Source organism: Eretmochelys imbricata, chromosome 19, assembly GCF_965152235.1.
Source record: "Eretmochelys imbricata isolate rEreImb1 chromosome 19, rEreImb1.hap1, whole genome shotgun sequence".
NCBI lineage: Eukaryota > Metazoa > Chordata > Testudines > Cheloniidae > Eretmochelys > Eretmochelys imbricata.
The window spans coordinates 20,010,594-20,030,831 of record NC_135590.1 but is presented as its reverse complement, the minus strand read 5'-3'; the positions used below and the strand labels follow the sequence as shown (position 1 = coordinate 20,030,831).

General features: G+C 42.7%; 1 protein-coding gene across 6 annotated transcripts in view; it reads left to right on the top strand.

Moving 5' to 3' along the window:
* The window catches only part of RLF (RLF zinc finger), a 101,577-nt gene extending 81,786 nt beyond the window's left edge, over window positions 1–19,791 (top strand). For all 6 annotated transcript variants that reach the window (XM_077838084.1, XM_077838083.1, XM_077838088.1 and 3 more), the window contains one exon: window positions 14,606–19,791. In XM_077838084.1, the coding sequence (XP_077694210.1) occupies window positions 14,606–19,372 (4,767 nt within the window). In that variant the 3' untranslated portion in view covers window positions 19,373–19,791. The remainder of the gene's footprint in view (window positions 1–14,605) is intronic.
* Window positions 19,792–20,238: the final 447 nt, after the last annotated feature.

The following is a 20,238-nucleotide window of genomic DNA, read 5'->3' as shown; positions in this document are numbered from 1 at the left end:
ATGGTGGGACACTAATAGGCAAAGCAATAGTTATGCCTATAGTTAAGGTATCTTAATACTTTCTATTATAATCCTTTGTTTCCAAATGCTTATAACTTTTGACATATTTCAGCTGTTTGGACTGAAATTTTCCATACTTGTTCTTTGCCTCAGACTGGATCTTTTGTGGGGGAAGGAATTAGCAAAGAATAAGTTAAACACTTTTGAGGACAAGGGTACAAAAAATAGGCTGATTGCTAATGGTAACGTTTTCTGACCATTTTTTGAATTGCTCTAACATCTTTGTATATTGGAGAAAATTGAAATTAGGTCTGAGGGTTGTCCTGAGGTTAGAGATGTGCCATCCAGTTTTCATTGATTTAGATGCTGAAAAGCAATCATTTGCACATGCAAAGTAGAACTTGATACATGTATCTTAATTTTCTGAATGTTCCAACTCACTGTGCGTACCAGATTCCACTGAGTTTCCTGCATCATGTGGATATCTAGCACAGAACTAGAACTCAAAATGGGACACAGAAAACTGCTGCTGCTACTGGTGCTTTTTCTCATTGAGATATCCTGTGGCCTAAGTGTGCACTTGCCTGGGAGCCAGGAGACCATAAATTGTAGCCTTATCTCTTCTTCTGACTAAGGTAAATTCTGTGCACATCACAACCTATTGAGTAGGCCTAGGAGGAGGAAGGGAAGTATCATTCCCCTCATTTGTAAAATGAGGGGAAAGTGACAATCTGAAAGGTTGCACAAGATACCTTCTGACAGAGCTAAGAATAAAACCGAGGTCTCTGATATGGCACACCCAAGCTTCATCTACTTAACCGCAACACTTCTCTGAATGAATATGCTATGGCTTGTCTCTAATGGCCACCTTTGAGATCCACAGTTGTATAAGTACTATGTAAATGTAATACATCATTAACAAACACAGTGCACCCAGGAGTCCTCTCTTTGTTCTCTGCTCTAACTGCTAGACCACATTCCTTTCCCAGAATAGGAATGCCAATTCCTGTAGCTGTCTAGAAAACACTTGTACAATCCACAGGAAACAGCTGGTGCAGGTAGAGGATAACAGCCTGCTAAACACTAGTAACTAATAGTTACTCTTTCATCTTAAGTGGTAGAGGTTTGACGTTAATGTGGAGGCTCTAGGTTCAAATCATGGTAAAGTATGTGGTTGGTTGGTTGTTCATTTAAATAAAACTAGGACATTCCATACAAAAAAATGTAATAAAGGTTGCAAAGGGAAGCACTCAGAAGTTAAGAAATGCCACAGTTAGGGGCCTGTGTATAGCCTGTACAACCTTCATTCTGCACACGGTCACATAATATTTTTTTTTTACACTGAACCCTGCCTTATTCAGTGCACAGGATGGACTGTACTCAGGGAATGAGACAGGGATGTATAGTGTTGAGATTGTTGTCTCAAGGACCCCACCTCATTAACTTCATATGATGTGTAATGAAAAAGGCAGTGGAAAGCAAGAGGAAAATGGATGGTCTCGTGGTTAAGGTACTGGTCTGGGACATAAGGGTACTGTAGTCTATTCTTGGAATCGCCACAGACTTCCTTTGTTTTACTAAGCAAGTAACTTACACAAGAATTTTCAGATGTGACTGCTAATAGCGTATGCCTCATTTTCTTGGTGCCCAGCTTGAGATACCCGACAGCCTGATTTTCAGAATGGATGAACATTCAGAGCTCCTACTGAAGACAGTGGGAGCTGGAGGTACTCGGCACCTCAGAATAAGGGTAGGTGTCTCAAGTTGAGCACCCAAAATTCATGGACCATTCCATAAATTTTGGTCTCGGTCTCTCTTATTGAGTTCCCCAGCTGTAAAATGGAACTAATATTTCTGTATCTGAAGCCTTATCTGCCTGGAAAAGTTTTACCAGATATAATGATATAGCCACCTTTGTAGACACTCTTATTTCAGTACAAGAGAGGCTTTAAAAAAAAAATTAAATTAGTTTATATCGCTTGGGAAGTGGCTTAAACTAAGCTGAAAAAAGCCACTCCATATTAGGATAGGAATGGCCATGTGAGGGTTGATACTGGTATAACAGTGTGCGCTTGTTGCCAAGAAGGCCAATGGCATTTTGGGATGTATAAGTAGGGGCATTGCCAGCAGATCGAGGGACGTGATCATTCCCCTCTATTCGACACTGGTGAGGCCTCATCTGGAGTACTGTGTCCAGTTTTGGGCCCCACACTACAAGAAGGATGTGGAGAAATTTGAGAGAGTCCAGCGAAGGGCAACAAAAATGATTAGGGGTCTGGAACACATGACTTATGAGGAGAGGCTGAGGGAACTGGGATTGTTTAGTCTACGGAAGAGAAGAATGAGGGGGGATTTGATAGCTACTTTTAACTACCTGAAAGGAGGTTCCAAAGAGGATGGATCTAGACTGTTCTCAGTGATAGCAGACAACAGGACAAGGAGTAATGGTCTCAAGTTGCAGTGTGGGAGATTTAGGTTGGATATTAGGAAAAACTTTTTCACTAGGAGGGTGGTGAAACACTGGAATGCGATACCTAGGAGGTGGTGGAATCCCCTTCCTTAGAAGTTTTTAAGGTCAGGCTTGACAAAGCCCTGGCTGGGATGATTTAGTTGGGATTGGTCCTGCTCTGGGCAGGGGGTTGGACTAGATGGCCTCCAGAGGTCCCTTCCAACTCTGTTATTCTATGATTCTATGAACTATAGCAGTTTTTAAATTCACACCTTAGTTTATAGCAAAAACTTTCCAGTGCAGTCAAGGGTTAGCAGGTGTGTTATGAAGGTAAATTAACGTTTGTGGAGGCTCAGATACTACAGAGGGTAAGTGCAGTGCACAAAAGTCCATGAAGAAATCTAAAAATTCCTTTTTCAGTGCAGGGTTTGAATAGGCAGCAAATAAGGCCACAGGTTGGTTTATGTGTTTGAAAAGAAATATTGAACAGCTGCTTCATTCACTGAGCATTATTTTCCCTCATGGGGGAAAAAAAATAGAATATGATCCTGTAGTTAGACACAAATGGGGGAGAATGAATGTCACACAGGCAGTCTTCATCTGGGTATTTCCCAACTTTTAAGTTCTTGACTTTGCAAACTTTAATCTTTTAATAAGCTTTTGTAGGAAATAGTATAGAGATCAAGTATGACACAAGAATAATTTAAATATTTTAGCATACATATATATGTGTATATATGTACAAGTGTGTTTATATGCGCTTAGAATTAGCGAGACATGGTGGGTGAGCTAATATCTTTTATTTAACCAACTTCTGTTGGTGAGAGACATGCTTTCAGGCTTCTTCCAGACTCTCTGTAAGCTAAAAAGCTTGTCTCTCTCATCAACAGAAGTTGGTCCAATAAAATATATTTACCTCACCCACCATGTCTCGCTAATATTCTGGGACCAGCATGGCTACAACAATACTGCGATACAACAATAGAATTAAATCAGATCATTAACATGATCAGTTACTTGTTATCAGTATTTCGCTCTAATACATCTTAGTTAGATATTTATTTAGTTACCATATTTACAAGAAGTGCAGTTAAGTACTTTGTACCTAGAAACACATTCTTATGTCAGTTTATCGAAACATTGTTTTCCATTTTTGTCTTTGTTCACCTGGAAATATACCAAATTTTAAAATCTGCATACAGATAAATTGTTTACACATTCTCACTATATTTTTAACAATATTTTAAAGTACATTAATTGCTCAGAAGATATTGATTTGCTAACATTTGTGGGTGTCACGGCAAAAATAGAAAATATTTGCACTACTACATAAAGGACAGACAAACATCAGCCACAGTCATAAAAAAAAATACTATTTTACGGCTGTTTGCCACATGTTCATCTGAGCAACAACTGTGATTACTAGCATAATTATTATTTGCAAAGGGGAATGGGTCAGTGAAGATGCAGATACTTGGAATTTTTGGCTAAATGGCCACAACTTTATTCAAAAGTACAATTAGGAATGGTAATTCCAACAAAATAACAGGTTTCAGAGTAGCAGCCGTGTTAGTCTGTATTCGCAAAAAGAAAAGGAGTACTTGTGGCACCTTAGAGACTAACAAAATAACCTCAGACACCACTTGTCCCGACAACAGCTAAGAGGGAAGATGGCCTGTGAGGGGCTGTTCCAGACCCTCTTTCCTATTGGCTTACATCCAAACCCTCTCAAAAATTCCAGGACATAACCAGCCCATTTAATCACACCTGATGCGAGCCTTCATTCTAAGGCCAAGATCCTTAGTATGCCGCTACCCAGGAATTACCACCAAGTCTCATAAAAGTGCTTGGGAATCCCTGCAAATCAAAGTCTGCCCCTTTGATGGGAGAGGGAGGTCGATGCCTTATTTACAAGAAGGGTGCTTATTTCTTACCTACAAACCCTTTGCCCTATGAACTGTGCCACACCTAGTCACCCTTAAAGAAGGCGAGGGAAATGCTACATCCCAGCTATGAGGACCTACCACCCCAGATGCTGCTCTTTGTATTTAACTGGCCTACCATACCAGGAAACTATTTCCTACATCTACACCTACAACTAAATATACATGTTTGCATTCATTTTTCTGTTACCCTTAATTAAACAAAGCACTAGGTAACCTGCGACTAAACACATTTTTAATAAATCTTGGAATACTGAGGAAATTCCAGAAGACTGGAGGAGTGCTAATGTTGTGCCAGTATTCAAGAAGGGCAAGTGGGATGACCTGTGTAACTATAGTCCAGTTAACCTGCTATAAGTCCTGGATGAAATAATGGAAAAAACTGATATGGGATTCAGTTAATAAAGAATTAAAAAATAGGATAATACCACCAGTCAGCACGGTTTTATGTCGGAAGGGGGGAGCGAATCTTGTCAAAGCTGATTTCATTCTTTGGGGAGATTACTAGTTTGGTTGATAAAGGTAACTGCATATGTGTAATATATTTAGACTTTGGTAAGGCATTTGAGTTAGTACTGCAGAATATTTTGATTAAAAAATTAACACTGTACACTATCAGTAAAGCACACATTATTTGGATTATGAACTGGCTGACATCTCAAAGTAGTCAGTGGAGTGTTTATAGTTGGGTTTTGAAGGGATCAGTAGTAGGCACAATGCTATTCAACAATTTCACTGATGAACTGGAAGTAAATATGAAATCACTTTGACAGTTTGGTGTAATGGTAAATAATGCTGACTAGAACTGAGTAGTCACACAGAGTCATCTGGATCACTTGGTAAACTGGACCTAGTCAAGCGAGTTTTAACACATCCAAATGCAAAGTTATGCATCTAGTAACAAGGAACGTAGGTCATACCTACAGAGTAGGGGAATGTATCCTGGAAAGCAGTGACAATGAAAAGGATTTAGGGGGTCAAAATAGACAAGGCATTCATCAAGAGCGCCTGTTGTCAGTCAGTGGAAAAAAGGGCTAATATGGCCCTTAGATATATAAACAAGAGTAGGAGTTAGGGCCATTATTTTATTTCTGTATCCGGCATTGGTGAGACCCCCATTTTAAAAAGGATGTTGAAGACTTGGAGAGGTTGCAGACAAAAACTATTCAAGGGCTGAAGAAAATGCCTTACAGTATGAGACTTAAAGAGCTCAGTCTGTTCAGTTTATCAAAAAGGAGATTGAGATGACTACAGTGTACAAATATTGTAATGGTAGAAAACACCAGCTACTAAAGGGCTCTTTAATCTAGTGGAGAAGGGCATAACAAGAATCAATGACTGGAAGCTGAAGCCAGGCACATTCGCATTGGAAAAGAGGAACACATTTTAACAGTGAGGTGATTATCCAATGGAAGTAACTACCAAGGGAAGTGGTGGATTCTCCATCTCTGATGTCTTCAGATCAAGACTGGATGGAAAACACGCTGCAGTCAAACACAAGTTATGTTTTAGCCCAGTGCAATTTATTGGTCTTAATATAGGAGTAACTGAGTAAAATGTAATGGGCTATAACATGTTGGAGGTCAGATGAAATGATCTAATGGTTCCTGCTGGCCTTGAACTCTGTGGCTGTTAATTTGAGTATTAAGGGAGTGCATCCTCTTGAGAGGAAAAACAAACAAGTGATTCACAGACTGGAGGATGTAAGCCATGAAAGGGCTTGGGATGGACTGCAGTCTTTCTTAAAAGTTTATACTGATGTAGTCAGAGGATGCCCACTGACCTTAGTAGATCACCACTCCTCAATGTCTCTCTTAAAAGGAATTGGGGGGTGGAAGGGCATCAACATTACCAATTTCTGTGTACCAGGATCACACCCTCGTTCACAGAGCCAGCCTGATTACAGATTTTGGGGAGAGTTAGTAAAATGATTCTTTGCTGTATAGCCAAACAAAATTGACTTTGCATATGGGAATATACATTGTGACAGGATCGGGCCAGATGGCTATAGGAGAGTAATAGAAGGCAGATATATTAGCCCCAGGCTAAGTAGGTCCCTTTTCCCTGGGTAAGGTAACAAGGAAGGTTCCAGAACAATCAGGAACCTTCTGGAGACAATTAAGACAGGCTAATTAGAACACCTGCGGCCAATCAAGAAGCTGCTAGAATCAATTAAGGCAGGCTAATTAGGGCACCTGGGTTTTAAAAAGGAGTTCACTTCAGTTTGTGGTGTGCGTGTGAGGATCTGGGAGCAAGAGGCACTAGGAGCTGAGAGTGAGAATGCGGACTGTTAGAGGATTCAGGTGTACAAGCATTATCAGATACCAGGAGGAGGGTCCTATGGTGAGGATAAAGAAGGTGTTGGGAGGAGGCCATGGGGAAGTAGCCCAGGGAGTTGTAGCTGTCACACAGCTGTTCCAGGAGGCACTCTAGACAGCTGCATTCCACAGGGCCCTGGGCTGGAACCCGGAGTATAGGGCGGGCCCGGGTTCCTCCCAACTCCTGATCAGACACAGGAGTCATCGACCTGGACTGTGAATTCAGAAAAACGGCCAAGCTGAGGGGTGCCGTGAAGCTCCAAGGCAAGCAAATCCGCCAATAAACACAAGACCCACCAAGGTAGAGCAGGAACTTTGTCACAACTGGTGTCAGAAGTGGGAGCTGGTGTCCACAGCGCGGCGGAAGAAGGAAGGTGTTTGGAAGGGGGGTGGGGGGGGGAAGAGGGTCTACTTTTATTATTTTTTTCACCACAATGGAGGAGGTAGTGTGGGCACTGATACAAGCCACAGCTGCCCAGCAGGAGGGCAAGCAGCCACCTAACAGGAGTCAGTGCGGCTGCAGCAAGAGACTAATCGCCTGCTGATGGACCAGCCTGCTCAAGACCGGGCTATGTTGCGGGAACTGGTAAACCAGGTAAAGACCCTTACAGAGCTGAACCATGGCCATGAAGGGACGCAGATCGTGCGGGCCAGCAATTGGCTGCAGAAAACGACGTGGGAGGATGATGTAGAGGCATACCTCCTGGCCTTTGAGAGGACAGCCCTGCGGGAGGCTTGCCTCCGAGAACAGTGGTCTGGCATCCTCGCTCCATTCCTGTGTGGGGAGGCCCAGAAGGCCTACTATGATTTGCCTGAAGAGGTTGCGGCAGACTACCCCCAAGTGAAAGCAGAGATCCTGGCCAGATCTGGGGTAACGACCGCAGTGCGGGCCCAGCAATATCATGAGTGGAGGTACCAGGAAAACAAAACCTCGTGGTCCCAATTATATGACCTCATCCATCTCACATGAAAGTGGTTACGAACTGAGTCCCGGAGTCCGGAGGAGATACTAGAGGTTTTAGTCATCGACCAGTACATGAGAGGACTACTGCCAGACCTTTGCAACTGGGTAAGCCAGAACGAACCCTCCACCTATGACGAAGTTGTCACGCTGGTAGAAGGGCGAAGGATGGCGAGGGAGCTGACCCGACCAGTTAAGGAAGAAGCACCCTGGGTTAAACTAGTAGCACCAAGCCCTAGAGCTCGGGTGACTGGGCCACCAGGAGAACCCAGGTGGAAAAAGAGAGGGGCTGAAGGCCCACCAGATGCCACAAAGAGTCGGAGCACTGAGGGGGAAGAGGATCGTGATGTTAGACTACCCAAACCAAGAGACCAGGGAATGCCTAGGGCTCCATACAGATGTTACGCCTACAGGGAGTGGGGACACATAGCTGCACAGTGTCCTAATGCCAAGGAGCCTATGCAGTGTAACCTAGGGAATTGGGCAGACCCATACTTCCTAATCCACCTTGTGGGGGTCTCACTAACCCCACATATGTACACTAGACCAGTGAAGCTAAATGGGGTAGAGACCACAGCACTGGTTGATTTGGGGAGTGCTATCACGCTTGTCTCGGGGAAGCTTGTGAAGCGTAGTCAGCTGCTGTGGGCTAAGCGTACGGGGATGACATGCGTCCATGGAACAGTTGGTTATTACCCCACCATCCCAGTAAAAATCGAGATTCAGGGGAACACTACTGAGGTAGCAGCAGGTGTAGTCCCTAAACTCCCATACCCAGTGCTCATAGGGAGGGACTTCCCAGGGTTTGGAGACTTACTCCTGGTAGGGGAATTGGAGAAAGGGGGAAGCCCTGAAAGTAGTGAGGCATCCACAGTAGACTGTCAACCCCCAACCTTCTCTGAAATATCCCCAGATTTGTTCTCCACTCCCAGACAGCATAGAAAGACGAAAAGGGAAAGAAGGGCAGCTAAGGCCTTGGGAACCCGAATACTGGCCCAAAGCCAGAGGGTCGCTCTCGTAGGAAGGCGGACCCGAGCAGCTGAAAAGGAGGTCACCCAGGAGGGAGAAGCACCTGAGTCTGACCCACACCCTAACGCCTCTGAACCAGTAGAGACAACAGAGACTGGCCCCCTACATCTCGGGCAGATTAGCCCCGGGAGAGGAAATTTTGGACGGTACCAGGCTGAAGACCCACGGTACGAGAACATTAGGAAGGAGGTGACCAAAATAGATGGAGTTCCCGTGGAAGGGAAAACCCAGGGACCAGGACCCTACTTCATAATGAAGAAGAATCTCTTATACCGGGTTGCACCAATACAGGGGCAAAAGGTACAGCAGATCCTAGTAACTCAATGACACCAGAATGCTGTATTAAATCTGGCCCATAGTCCTCTTTTTTTGGGAGCATTTGGGGGTAGAGAAGACCCTGGCAAGGGTCCTGCGACCATTCTTCTGGCCCAGAGTACATGAAGTGCGGAGGTACTGTGCGTCCTGCCCGGAGTGTCAGCTGCACAGTCCCCGTCCCCTGAGGGCATCTTTAGTACCCCTTCCCATCATAGAGGTCCCCTTCTAGCGAATAGCCATGGATCTAGTGGGACCCCTGGAGAAGACAGCCCGGGGCCACCAATATATACTTATCGTTCTGGGTAGCGAGTAGCATAATCCAGAAGCCGTCCCCCTGCGGAACACGGCCTCTAAAACGATAGCTAAAGAGTTGGTGGGGATCTTTGCCCGAGTGGGGCTACCAAAGGAGATATTAACAGACCAAGGTACCCCATTTATGTCGAAGCAAAAGGAGGACCTCTGTACGCTGCTCCATATACATACCCTGAGAACTTCAGTCTATCATCCGCAGACCAATGGGCTGGTAGAAAGGTTTAACCGAACCCTCAAGGCAATGATAGGGAAAGTGGTAAGGCGGGACGGGAATGATTGGGACACCCTACTACCCTACCTTATGTTTGCAATCTGGGAGGTACCTCAGGCCTCAACTGGGTTTTCCCCCTTTGAATTATTATACGGACGCCACCCCTGTGGCATACTAGATATTGCAAAAGAAATCTGGGAAGAGAAACCCAATGAGGGGAGAAATATAACTGACCATGTGTTGCAGATGCGAGAACGGATAGCCCGGGTCACCCCTATTGTATGGGAACATTTGGAAAAGGCGCAGGAGGCCCAGCAAACCCATTCCAAGCGCCAGGCAAAAGTCCAACAGGTCCAACCAGGGGATTGGGTGATGATGTTGGTACCCACAGCAGAAAGCAAGCTTCTGGCCCAGTGGCAGGGGCCCTATGAGGTGGTTGAACCCGTGGGGGAAGTAACCTACAAGGTGTGGCAGCCAGGACGCCAGAAACAAGAACAAATTTATCACATTAACGTCTTAAAGCCTTGGCACCGACGAGAGGCTTGTATAGTGGACCAAGAGACCCCAATGCAGGGAAATAATATGCAGGAGCAGATCAGGATATCCACTTATCTGACACCAAACCAGAAGGAGGTAACTGAGATGATCAGCCGATACCAGGAGGTGTTTTCAGCCAAACCAGGCCGGACCACCAAAGCATATCACCACATTATCACAGACCCTGGGGCAAAGGTAACTTTAAGGCCCTATCGGGTCTCTGCAGCAAAAAGGGAGGAGATCAAGGCAGAGGTAAAAAGGATGTTGGAGCTGGGAGTCATCGAAGAGTTCCACAGTCAGTGGTCAAGCCCGATTGTGTTGGTGCCCAAACCCGATGGCACCACAAGGTTTTGTAATGACTTTCGCGGGCTAAATGAGATATCCAAATTCGATGCATACCCCGTATCGATGAGTTAGTTGACCGCCTGGGCAATGCCCGATTTTTGACCAGCCTTGATTTAACAAAGGGATACTGGCAGATTCCCCTTGCCAACGATGTGAAAGAAAAGACGGCATTCTGTACACCAGAGGGTCCGTTTCAATGTACTGTTCTTCCTTTTGGACTGCATGGGGCACTTGCCACCTTCATAGATCATAGAATCGTAGAATATCAGGGTTGGAAGGGACCTCAGGAGGTCATCTAGTCCAGCCCCCTGCTCAAAGCAGGACCGATCCCCAATTAAATCATCCCAGCCAGGGCTTTGTCAAGCCTGACCTTAAAAACTCCTAAGGAAGGAGATTCCGCCACCTCCCTAGGTAACGCATTCCAGTGTTTCACCACCCTCCTAGTGAAAAAGTTTTTCCTAATATCCAACCTAAATCTCCCACACTACAACTTGAGACCATTACTCCTTGTTCTGTCATCTGCTACCACTGAGAACAGTCTAGAGCCATCCTCTTTAGAACCCCCTTTCAGGTAGTTGAAAGCAGCTATCAAATCCCCCCTCATTCTTCTCTTCCGCAGACTAAACATCCCCAGTTCCCTCAGCCTCTCCTCATATGTCATGTGTTCCAGTCCCCTAATCATTTTTGTTGCCCTCCGCTGGACTCTTTCCAATTTTTCCACCTCCTTCTTGTAGTGTGGGGCCCAAAACTGGACTCAGTACTCCAGATGAGGCCTCACCAGTGTCGAATAGAGGGGAACGATCACGTCCCTCGATCTGCTGGCAATGCCCCTACTTATATATCCCAAAATGCCATTGGCCTTCTTGGCAACAAGGGCACACTGTTGACTCATATCCAGCTTCTCGTCCACTGTAACCCCTAGGTCCTTTTCTGCAGAACTGCTGCCGAGCCATTCGGTCCCTAGTCTGTAGCTGTGCATTGGATTCTTTCGTCCTAAGTGCAGGACTCTGCACTTGTCCTTGTTGAACCTCATCAGATTTATTTTGGCCCAATCCTCCAATTTGTCTAGGGCCCTCTGTATCCTATCCCTACCCTCCAGCGTATCTACCTCTCCTCCCAGTTTAGTGTCATCTGCAAACTTGCTAAGGATGCAATCCACACCATCCTCCAGATCATTTATGAAGATATTGAACAAAACCGGCCCCAGAACCGACCCTTGGGGCACTCCACTTGATACCGGCTGCCAACTAGACATGGAGCCATTGATCACTACCCGTTGAGCCCGACAATCTAGCCAGCTTTCTATCCACCTTATAGTCCATTCATCCAGCCCATACTTCTTTAACTTGCTGACAAGAATACTGTGGGAGACCGTGTCAAAAGCTTTGCTAAAGTCAAGGAACAACACGTCCACTGCTTTCCCTTCATCCACAGAGCCAGTTATCTCGTCATAGAAGGCAATTAGATTAGTCAGGCATGACTTGCCCTCGGTGAACCCGTGCTGACTGTTCCTGATCACTTTCCTCTCCTCTAAGTGCTTCAGAATTGATTCCTTGAGGACCTGCTCCATGGTTTTTCCAGAGACTGAGGTGAGGCTGACTGGCCTGTAGTTCCCAGGATCCTCCTCCTTCCCTTTTTTAAAGATGGGCACTACATTAGCCTTTTTCCAGTCGTCTGGGACTTCCCCCGATCGCCATGAGTTTTCAAAGATAATGGCCAATGGCTCTGCAGTCACATCCACCAACTCCTTTAGCACTCTCGGATGCAACGCATCCAGCCCCATGGACTTGTGCTTGTCCAGCTTTTCTAAATAGTCCCGAACCACTTCTTTCCAGCGTCTTATGGACAAGCTCCTACGGCCCCATAGAAGTTATGCAGCGGCATACCTGGATGATGTGATTATTCACACCCCCGACTGGGAAACCTGCTTAGGAAAGGTGGAAGCGGTTCTGGACATGCTAGGACAGGCTGGCCTCACAGCAAACCCAGCCAAGTGTGCTATAGGGCTAGCCGAGGCTAAATACCTTGGCTACATTGTGGGAAGGGGCATTGTCAAGCCCCAACTAAACAAACTAGAGGCTATCCAAAATTGGCCCCGGCCGAATCAGAAAAAGCAAGTCCGGGCATTTGTGGGTGTGGTAGGGTACTACTGATGATTTATTCCCCATTTTGCTACCAGAGCGAGTCCCCTGACAGACCTGATAAAAGCCTGGGTCCAGACATGGTGAAGTGGACAGATGCCGCAGAGAAAGCATTCATGGATCTACAGACAGCCCTCTGCAGTAACCCCGTGCTTAAAGCCCCAGACTTCAACAAAGAATTCATTTTACAAACAGATGTATCTGAAGTAGGATTGGGAGCTGTTCTATCGCAGATGGTCGGAGATGAAGAACACCCAATCCTCTACCGCAGCAGAAAACTCCTCCTGAGAGAGCAGAAGTATGCCATGGTTGAAAGAGAGTGCCTAGCTGTGAAATGGGCCATGGAAACACTACGTTATTATCTTCTGGGACGACGGTTTACCCTTGTGACCGACCATGCACCTCTCCAGTGGATGCAGCGAAATAAAGGGAAGAACGCAAGGGTGACCAGATGGTTCCTGTCCCTACAACCTTTCCAATTCACCATACTACACCGGGCTAGAAGCCACCATGGCAATGCAGATGGCTTGTCACGAGTACACTGCCTGACGTCCCAAGTTGCCCAACCCCGTAGTGTTGAGCAGGGGTGGGATATGTGACAGGGTCGGGCCAGATGGCTATAGGAGAATAATAGAAGGCAGATATATTAGCCCCAGGCTAAGTAGGTCCCTTTTCCCTGGGTAAGGTAACAGGGAAGGTTCCAGAACAATCAGGAACCTTCTGGAGACAATTAAGACAGGCTGATTAGAACACCTGCAGCCGATCAAGAAGCTGCTAGAATCAATTAAGGCAGGCTAATCAGGGCTCCTGGGTTTTAAAAAGGAGCTCACTTCAGTTTGTGGTGTACGTGTGAGGATCTGGGAGCAAGAGGCACTAGGAGCTGAGAGTGAGAATGCGGACTGTTAGAGGATTCAGGTGTACAAGCATTATCAGACACCAGGAGGAAGGTCCTATGGTGAGGATAAAGAAGGTGTTGGGAGGAGGCCATGGGGAAGTAGTCCAGGGAGTTGTAGCTGTCACACAGCTGTTCCAGGAGGCACTCTAGACAGCTGCATTCCACAGGGCCCTGGGCTGGAACCCGGAGTAGAGGGCGGGCCCGGGTTCCCCCCAAATCCTCCCAACTCCTGGTCAGACACAGGAGTCATCGACCTGGACTGTGAATTCAGAAAAACGGCCAAGCTGAGGGCTGCGGTGAAGCTCCAAGACGAACAAATCCGCCAATAAGCATAAGACCCACCAAGGTAAAGCAGGAACTGTCACAACATAATAGCATATGGAATGGAGGGTGAACTTCAGGTGTCTATTATCCCCTGACATTCCCCTCCCCCCCCCCCCCCAAAAAAAAAAAAAAAGAAATCACCACTATCCACAGGAGAAGTGGATCCCAGTTGCTTGTCCAGGGGTGTACGTAGTTGACAAAGCTTGAAAAACAGTTGGAGGAAATTCAAAGAAGACCAACTAAAATGATTAAGGAGTTAACTTATAAGGAGAGAAAATAAAAGAAATGTATATAATTTGACCAAACTACAATTTTACAAATATTAGAATGAATTCTAAGGACAAAGTGGAATTGTTGTGTATTACTAGGAATGATGGAATGAAATTCGCCAAAGAAAAATTAGATTATTAGAAGAAAACAACAGTGGAGGTGGGGGCCAGTGAGAGTTTGCCAAGAGAAATGGTAGAAGCTCAATAGCTAAGTAAGTTAGAATTTATAAGGGCATAACATACAAGATTATACTTGCAAACCCATCAGTATTTATTTTAAAAGTGCCTAATAGTTCTTTTCAATATCTAATTTTTGATTTTATAGAATTTAGTGTGCAAGTGTGTCTTTGTTCTCCCAAATTTCTCCATTTGGAATTTTTTCTGCTGCCAATTTGCCTATTCTGCTAAGAGTTTTATTATAGCTATTCTAAACATCACTTCTAGCTTTAGGCAGACTTCAAGATGTAGATACAGTTGTTCCACAGTGTGTGATTCAGGGAAGAATGCATCTATCAAAAAAATGAAAAATAACTTTTGTTTGTATTTTTCCACACAGGCAGAAGAAGCAGGTCTTGCTGTGTCTATTTTGTTATGTGTGAGAGCGCTTCAGATCAGATCAAATGGAAATGATGAAATGAAGACATCTGTATGTAAAACAATTGCATGCCTTTTACCAGTGGATCTTGAAGTTAGAAGAGCATGTCAGCTCACTGAGTTTTTGCTCGAGCCAAGTTTGGATGGATACAATGTGCTGGAAGAATTGCATTTGCAACCAGATCAGAAATTTGATGAAGAAAATGCACTGGTTCCCAACTCACTACGTTGTGAGCTTCTGTTAGCTTTAAAAGCGTATTGGCCATTTGATCCTGAATTTTGGGACTGGAAGACTTTAAAACGGCATTGTCTTAAACTCTTAGGGAAAGACGCTTCTGATTCTGAAGACGATGCAAGTTGTAATGATATGTCAGTCAATGAAACTGACTTGTTAGAAACTCTTTTGAGTGATTGTGATGAGACTAAAGAACATAAATACTATGAAGGAGGAAAAGAGGCAACACATCAACCTAAGGAGAAAACAAGAGTGAAAAAGCCAATCGGATCTTCTGAAAGATACCAGAGATGGCTCCAATACAAATTCTTCTGTGTGTTATGCAAAAGGGAATGTATAGAGGCTAGAATACTACATCATTCTAAGATGCACATGGAAGATGGTATTTATACATGCCCAGTGTGTACAAAAAAGTTCAAGAGAAAGGAATTTTTTGTACCACATGTAATGGAGCATGTTAAAATGCCACCTAGTAGAACATACAGACCAAAAAAGAAAATACTGTTGAAAAAAGAGAGATCACCACAAAAGACTAGTACATCCAGAAACCCTTCTGCATCACCAGAGGAAAAGCAGCAGCAACCACAATCATCTGAAAAAGACAAAAGTGACATACATGAATATGTCACATTTAGCCAATTAGAAAATTACCATCTGCAAGACAGAGACATATATCCATGTCCTGGCACAGACTGCTCTAGAGTATTTAAGCAATTTAAATATTTAAGTGTACATCTAAAGGCTGAACATCAAAACAATGATGAAAATGCAAAACACTACTTGGATATGAAAAACAGAAGAGAGAAGTGTGCTTTTTGCCGACGTCACTTCATGACATCCTTTCATCTGCAGGAGCACGAACGAGTGCATTGTGGTCCTCAGCCTTACATGTGTGTGTCTATGGATTGTTATGCTAGATTTGGGTCTGTTAATGAATTATTAAATCACAAACAAATGCATGAAGATCTACGTTATAAGTGTGAATTAAATGGCTGCAACATAGTTTTCAGTGACTTGGGGCAGCTTTACCACCATGAAGCTCAGCATTTTAGGGATGCATCATACACATGTAACTTTCTTGGTTGCAAAAAGTTCTATTATTCAAAAACAGAATTTCAGAATCACCTTGTAATGCATAATATTACATTATCAAATGGAGAAGTGAAGGAGACATCAGTTAAACTTGAAGAGCCTATTTCAAAAGACAGTTGCAGTTATCTTCCTGAGTCTCAACTGGTTGATCAAGCAGATAATTTTAGTCCATATGAAAATCTTACTTTGTCTGTGGGCTCAACAAGTTCTCAAGAAATCCTACAGATTAAGGAAGAAGCTGTCTCTGACAATGACGAAACTGATAGCGAAAGCAACTGTAGTGTTTATTTTGGGAGCCACAGAACCACTACTGTAGTAACCAAAAAGCAGGCATCCCCTTTGATAGAAACAATAACTCAGAATCAAACAATTCCTGGTAGCCTAATATCCCAACAGGGAGTCTTTCACCCTTCTGGTTTAAAACAACAATGCTCCCATGTGGCAGTTTGTTTTGATGGGAAAAAAATTACCTGTGGTTTTGAAGGATGTAGTTCAACATACAAAAATGCCAGAGGTATGCAAAAACATCTTCGAAGGGTTCATCCATACCATTTCAAACATAAAAAAAAGATGGGGATCAAAGCTAAAGATATTTTTAATCTAATCAATGATAGTCAAAACAGCAAAACTACTGGAGATCTTAGTGCAGATCTTAGGCATAATTCGGATACAAATACTGACTCTCCAGAAAGTCTGTATTGTAATACAAATTCTAAAAGAAAAAATTGTCTCAAGGAAGAAATTTGTTCTTCCCCAGAAACTTCCTTTTATGAAGGTTCTACGGTGCCAAATACTGAAGATGCCATGTTGGAACTTCTGTTGGGCTTGAAACATTTAAGTTTAAAGTCTAACTTTACTGCAAATTCTTCCACTTTAACACACAAGCCTTTTTTAGGGTCATTACAGTCATATCCATCAAATGATGCCAAGTGTCCTCAATCAGTTGTCAATGAAACTACCTCAGAACTTCATTTTCAAGATCAACAAGACAACTTACCTACACAGTATCTCACTCAACTGGCAGCTAAACCATTTTTCTGTGAACGTCAAGGCTGTAAATATGAGTTTGTGACCAGAGAAGCTCTCTTAATGCATTATGTTAAAAAACATAATTATTCCAAGGAAAAAGTTCTTCAGTTAAATATGTTTCAACATCGGTATTCACCATTTAAATGCCATATTTGTCAAAGATCATTTACAAGAAAAACACACCTTAGAATTCATTATAGAAACAAACATCAAATTGGCAATGAGAAGATAACTCACAAGCTGTTTGCTAATGAAAAATGTGAGCACATAGGTGCATGTGCAGAGGGCAAGCTAAAAAATAATGCAGTTTCAACGCCTGGTTTCTGTACTAATAGAGATGAAGAGCATACTGAACAAACTGAGCAATCTGCTGAGCAGCTGTGTCACCCGAAGAAGGAAGAGTGTAGTTCTGAAACTGATTTGGAATCCAGTGAAGACACAGATAGTAATGTAACTGGAAAACCCTCTAAAATATCCTCACTAAACAGCCACAGGGAAGAATTGGAAGCAAGAGAGGGGAGAGGAAGTAAAAGAACAGTTGCCAAAGGAAATTTATGTTATATATTGCATAAGTACCACAAACCATTCCATTGTATTCATAAAAGTTGCAACTCTGCCTTTACCAATCAGAAAGGCTTGATTCGTCACTATAGAACTGTACATCAGTATAACAAAGAACAGCTTTGTTTAGAAAAAGACAAAGCAAGAACAAAAAGGGAACTTGTCAAATGTAAAAAAATATTTGCATGCAAATACAAAGAATGTAGTAAACGCTTTTTATGTTCTAAGGCTCTTGCTAAGCATTGCAGTGACTTTCATAACCTTGATCAGTTAGAGGATCAAAAAGTGCTTTCTGAAATGGAATCTGCAAGATTTCGATGTAACCAGCCTCAATGTCCTGCTGTATTTCATACTTTTAACAAGCTAAAGCATCACTTGATAGAACAGCATGCTAATGAAGAAGAACTAAACAAAGACTTTGAAATTCATTGTGACCTTAATGGCTGTGATAGGATTTTTACAAATTACAGCCATTACTCTCAACATGTATATTTCCGCCATAGTGAATATTATGGTAGTCTCCTTGGAAAACATAAAAAGGAGCAGGATAATCTGCTTAATGATAAAAATGAACAAGACTGTTTGAAAGATCAGTATGATATAAATGAGAATGAGAAGCAGATAAAAGAAAAATCTAAGAAAATTGGCAAAAATAAAGAAAAACATTTGATTCATTTTAAAACAAAGGAGGAAGCCCTGAAAATGTGCAGAGAGAAATCTAACCAGACTCAGTACCCTTGCATGGTTCAAGGGTGTCTATCTGTAGTAAAATTGGAAAGCAGTATTGTGAGGCATTATAAACGCACACATCAGATGACCAATATGTATATAGAACAACAGACTGAGAAACTGGTAGTTTGTGTTAAAAGTGGTACAATGGTTAAAAAGGAACCCTCTTCGGAAACAGAACTATCGTTAAATAAAGAGGAACCCAGAGAGTTTAAAAAGGAAAATACAATGCACACAGACAACCTGCATGAAAATGGAAAACATCGTGTACCAAACACTGCTTATGATCATCAAGATACTGGCAATGAAAATCAAAATAGGAGTGCAGCAAATAATGTGGTTTTTGACACGGGTGCTTTTTTGTATTCAGGCACTTTAAAATATAACCATAGTTCAAAAACCAGTTGTTTTGAAGAATGTAGTATAACGGAGCCTTTGTGTAAAACTGAAGGTTTACCTGAAAGTAGAGAAAACAGTTCTTATTTTAACAGTTTACCTTTGCAGTTACCAAGGGAGAAAGAGACAGAAGGCTGGCAACACAGCAATCAGAATGCTAAAAAAAATTCACTCCACCCCACAAGAAACAAGGTTCAGAAGCATTCATTGTCCAGACCATTTGATTTAAAGGCATATAAACCAATGGGATTTGAATCCTCATTTCTAAAATTTATTCAGGAAAGTGAGGAAAAAGATGATGATGATGATGATGAATGGGAGTCCCCAGAACAATTTCAAATAGGTGGTGTCTTACAAAAAGATAGAGACTTACAAAGGAGTGTGATAGTAGACAACTTTGTGTGTGAAAACACAGAAGTAAGCATACCCCAAAATCATGGACCTGCAGTGCATGGGCAGTTAACAGAAATGCAGCCTTTATTATCAACAGAGTCGACATCTATCCCTTCTTTAGAAAACTTGAGGGCCATATTGGACAAGGCACTAACAGACTGTGGAGACCTTGCCTTAAAACAACTCCATTACTTACGACCAGTAGTTGTCCTTGAAAGATCCAGATTTTCCACACCCCTTATAGGCTTATTTCCAACAAAAAAGTCAGATGAACTTTGTGTAGGAAGTACATAAGTAGTTCGTTTAGAAACTGGCTTCTCCACTACTGCTATATGGGGAGAATTGCAAACTATAACAGAAACTGGTACAGTACACACACTGTTTAGGTTAGGTTAGGCTGTTTAATTCCATGAATGTGTCTGTCAAAAAGTATTAGCTAAGTTAATTTAGCTCCCCAGTTTCATTTTTTTTAAATGAAATGTGCTGTTTTTGGTGCTAATTAACACCTCAGAATACTGGGGGCTTCCTCTTGCAAAGTAAGTGTGCATGATTGTATATGAAACAAATACTAGGGTACCAGGGTTTGGGGAAAGATGGAGTTCTTACTTGACTTGAATGTGCACCTAAGGGTGCGTTGTGTAACATATTGTACACTACAGCATCTTATATTTTTTGAGTTATGAGTTTCAATAAACTACAATTTTTCACCCGTATTTGATTTACCCTATAGTAAATCTTCATAGTTTTTTATTACAGGAGTTTTAATTTGGTTTGTTTGTTTGTGGTAAGTGAATTAAGGGCCATTGTTTATTACGTGCATTGGTAGTGGTGTTAAATATGAAGTTTCTGCAAATAGTTCAAAAACCTAAAACAAATGATTGTGTACATTTTGCTATTAAAATACATAGATTAAAAAAAATTCATTAACTCTCTTCTATAAGCATTAAAATGTTAGGACTAAGAGAAGAGCATATAGCCTAAGAACACACAAATTTTAAAATGGGATAATACACTGGCCATTTTCAGATTTTGCACCAAACAAATACTGTATTTAAAATATGATGGAATTTGTCACTTAGTGAACATAACTGAAACCTGATGGCATAATCTTTATTACTGTAATTCTATAAGGTTCTATATATGTAGGAAATAGGGGGATG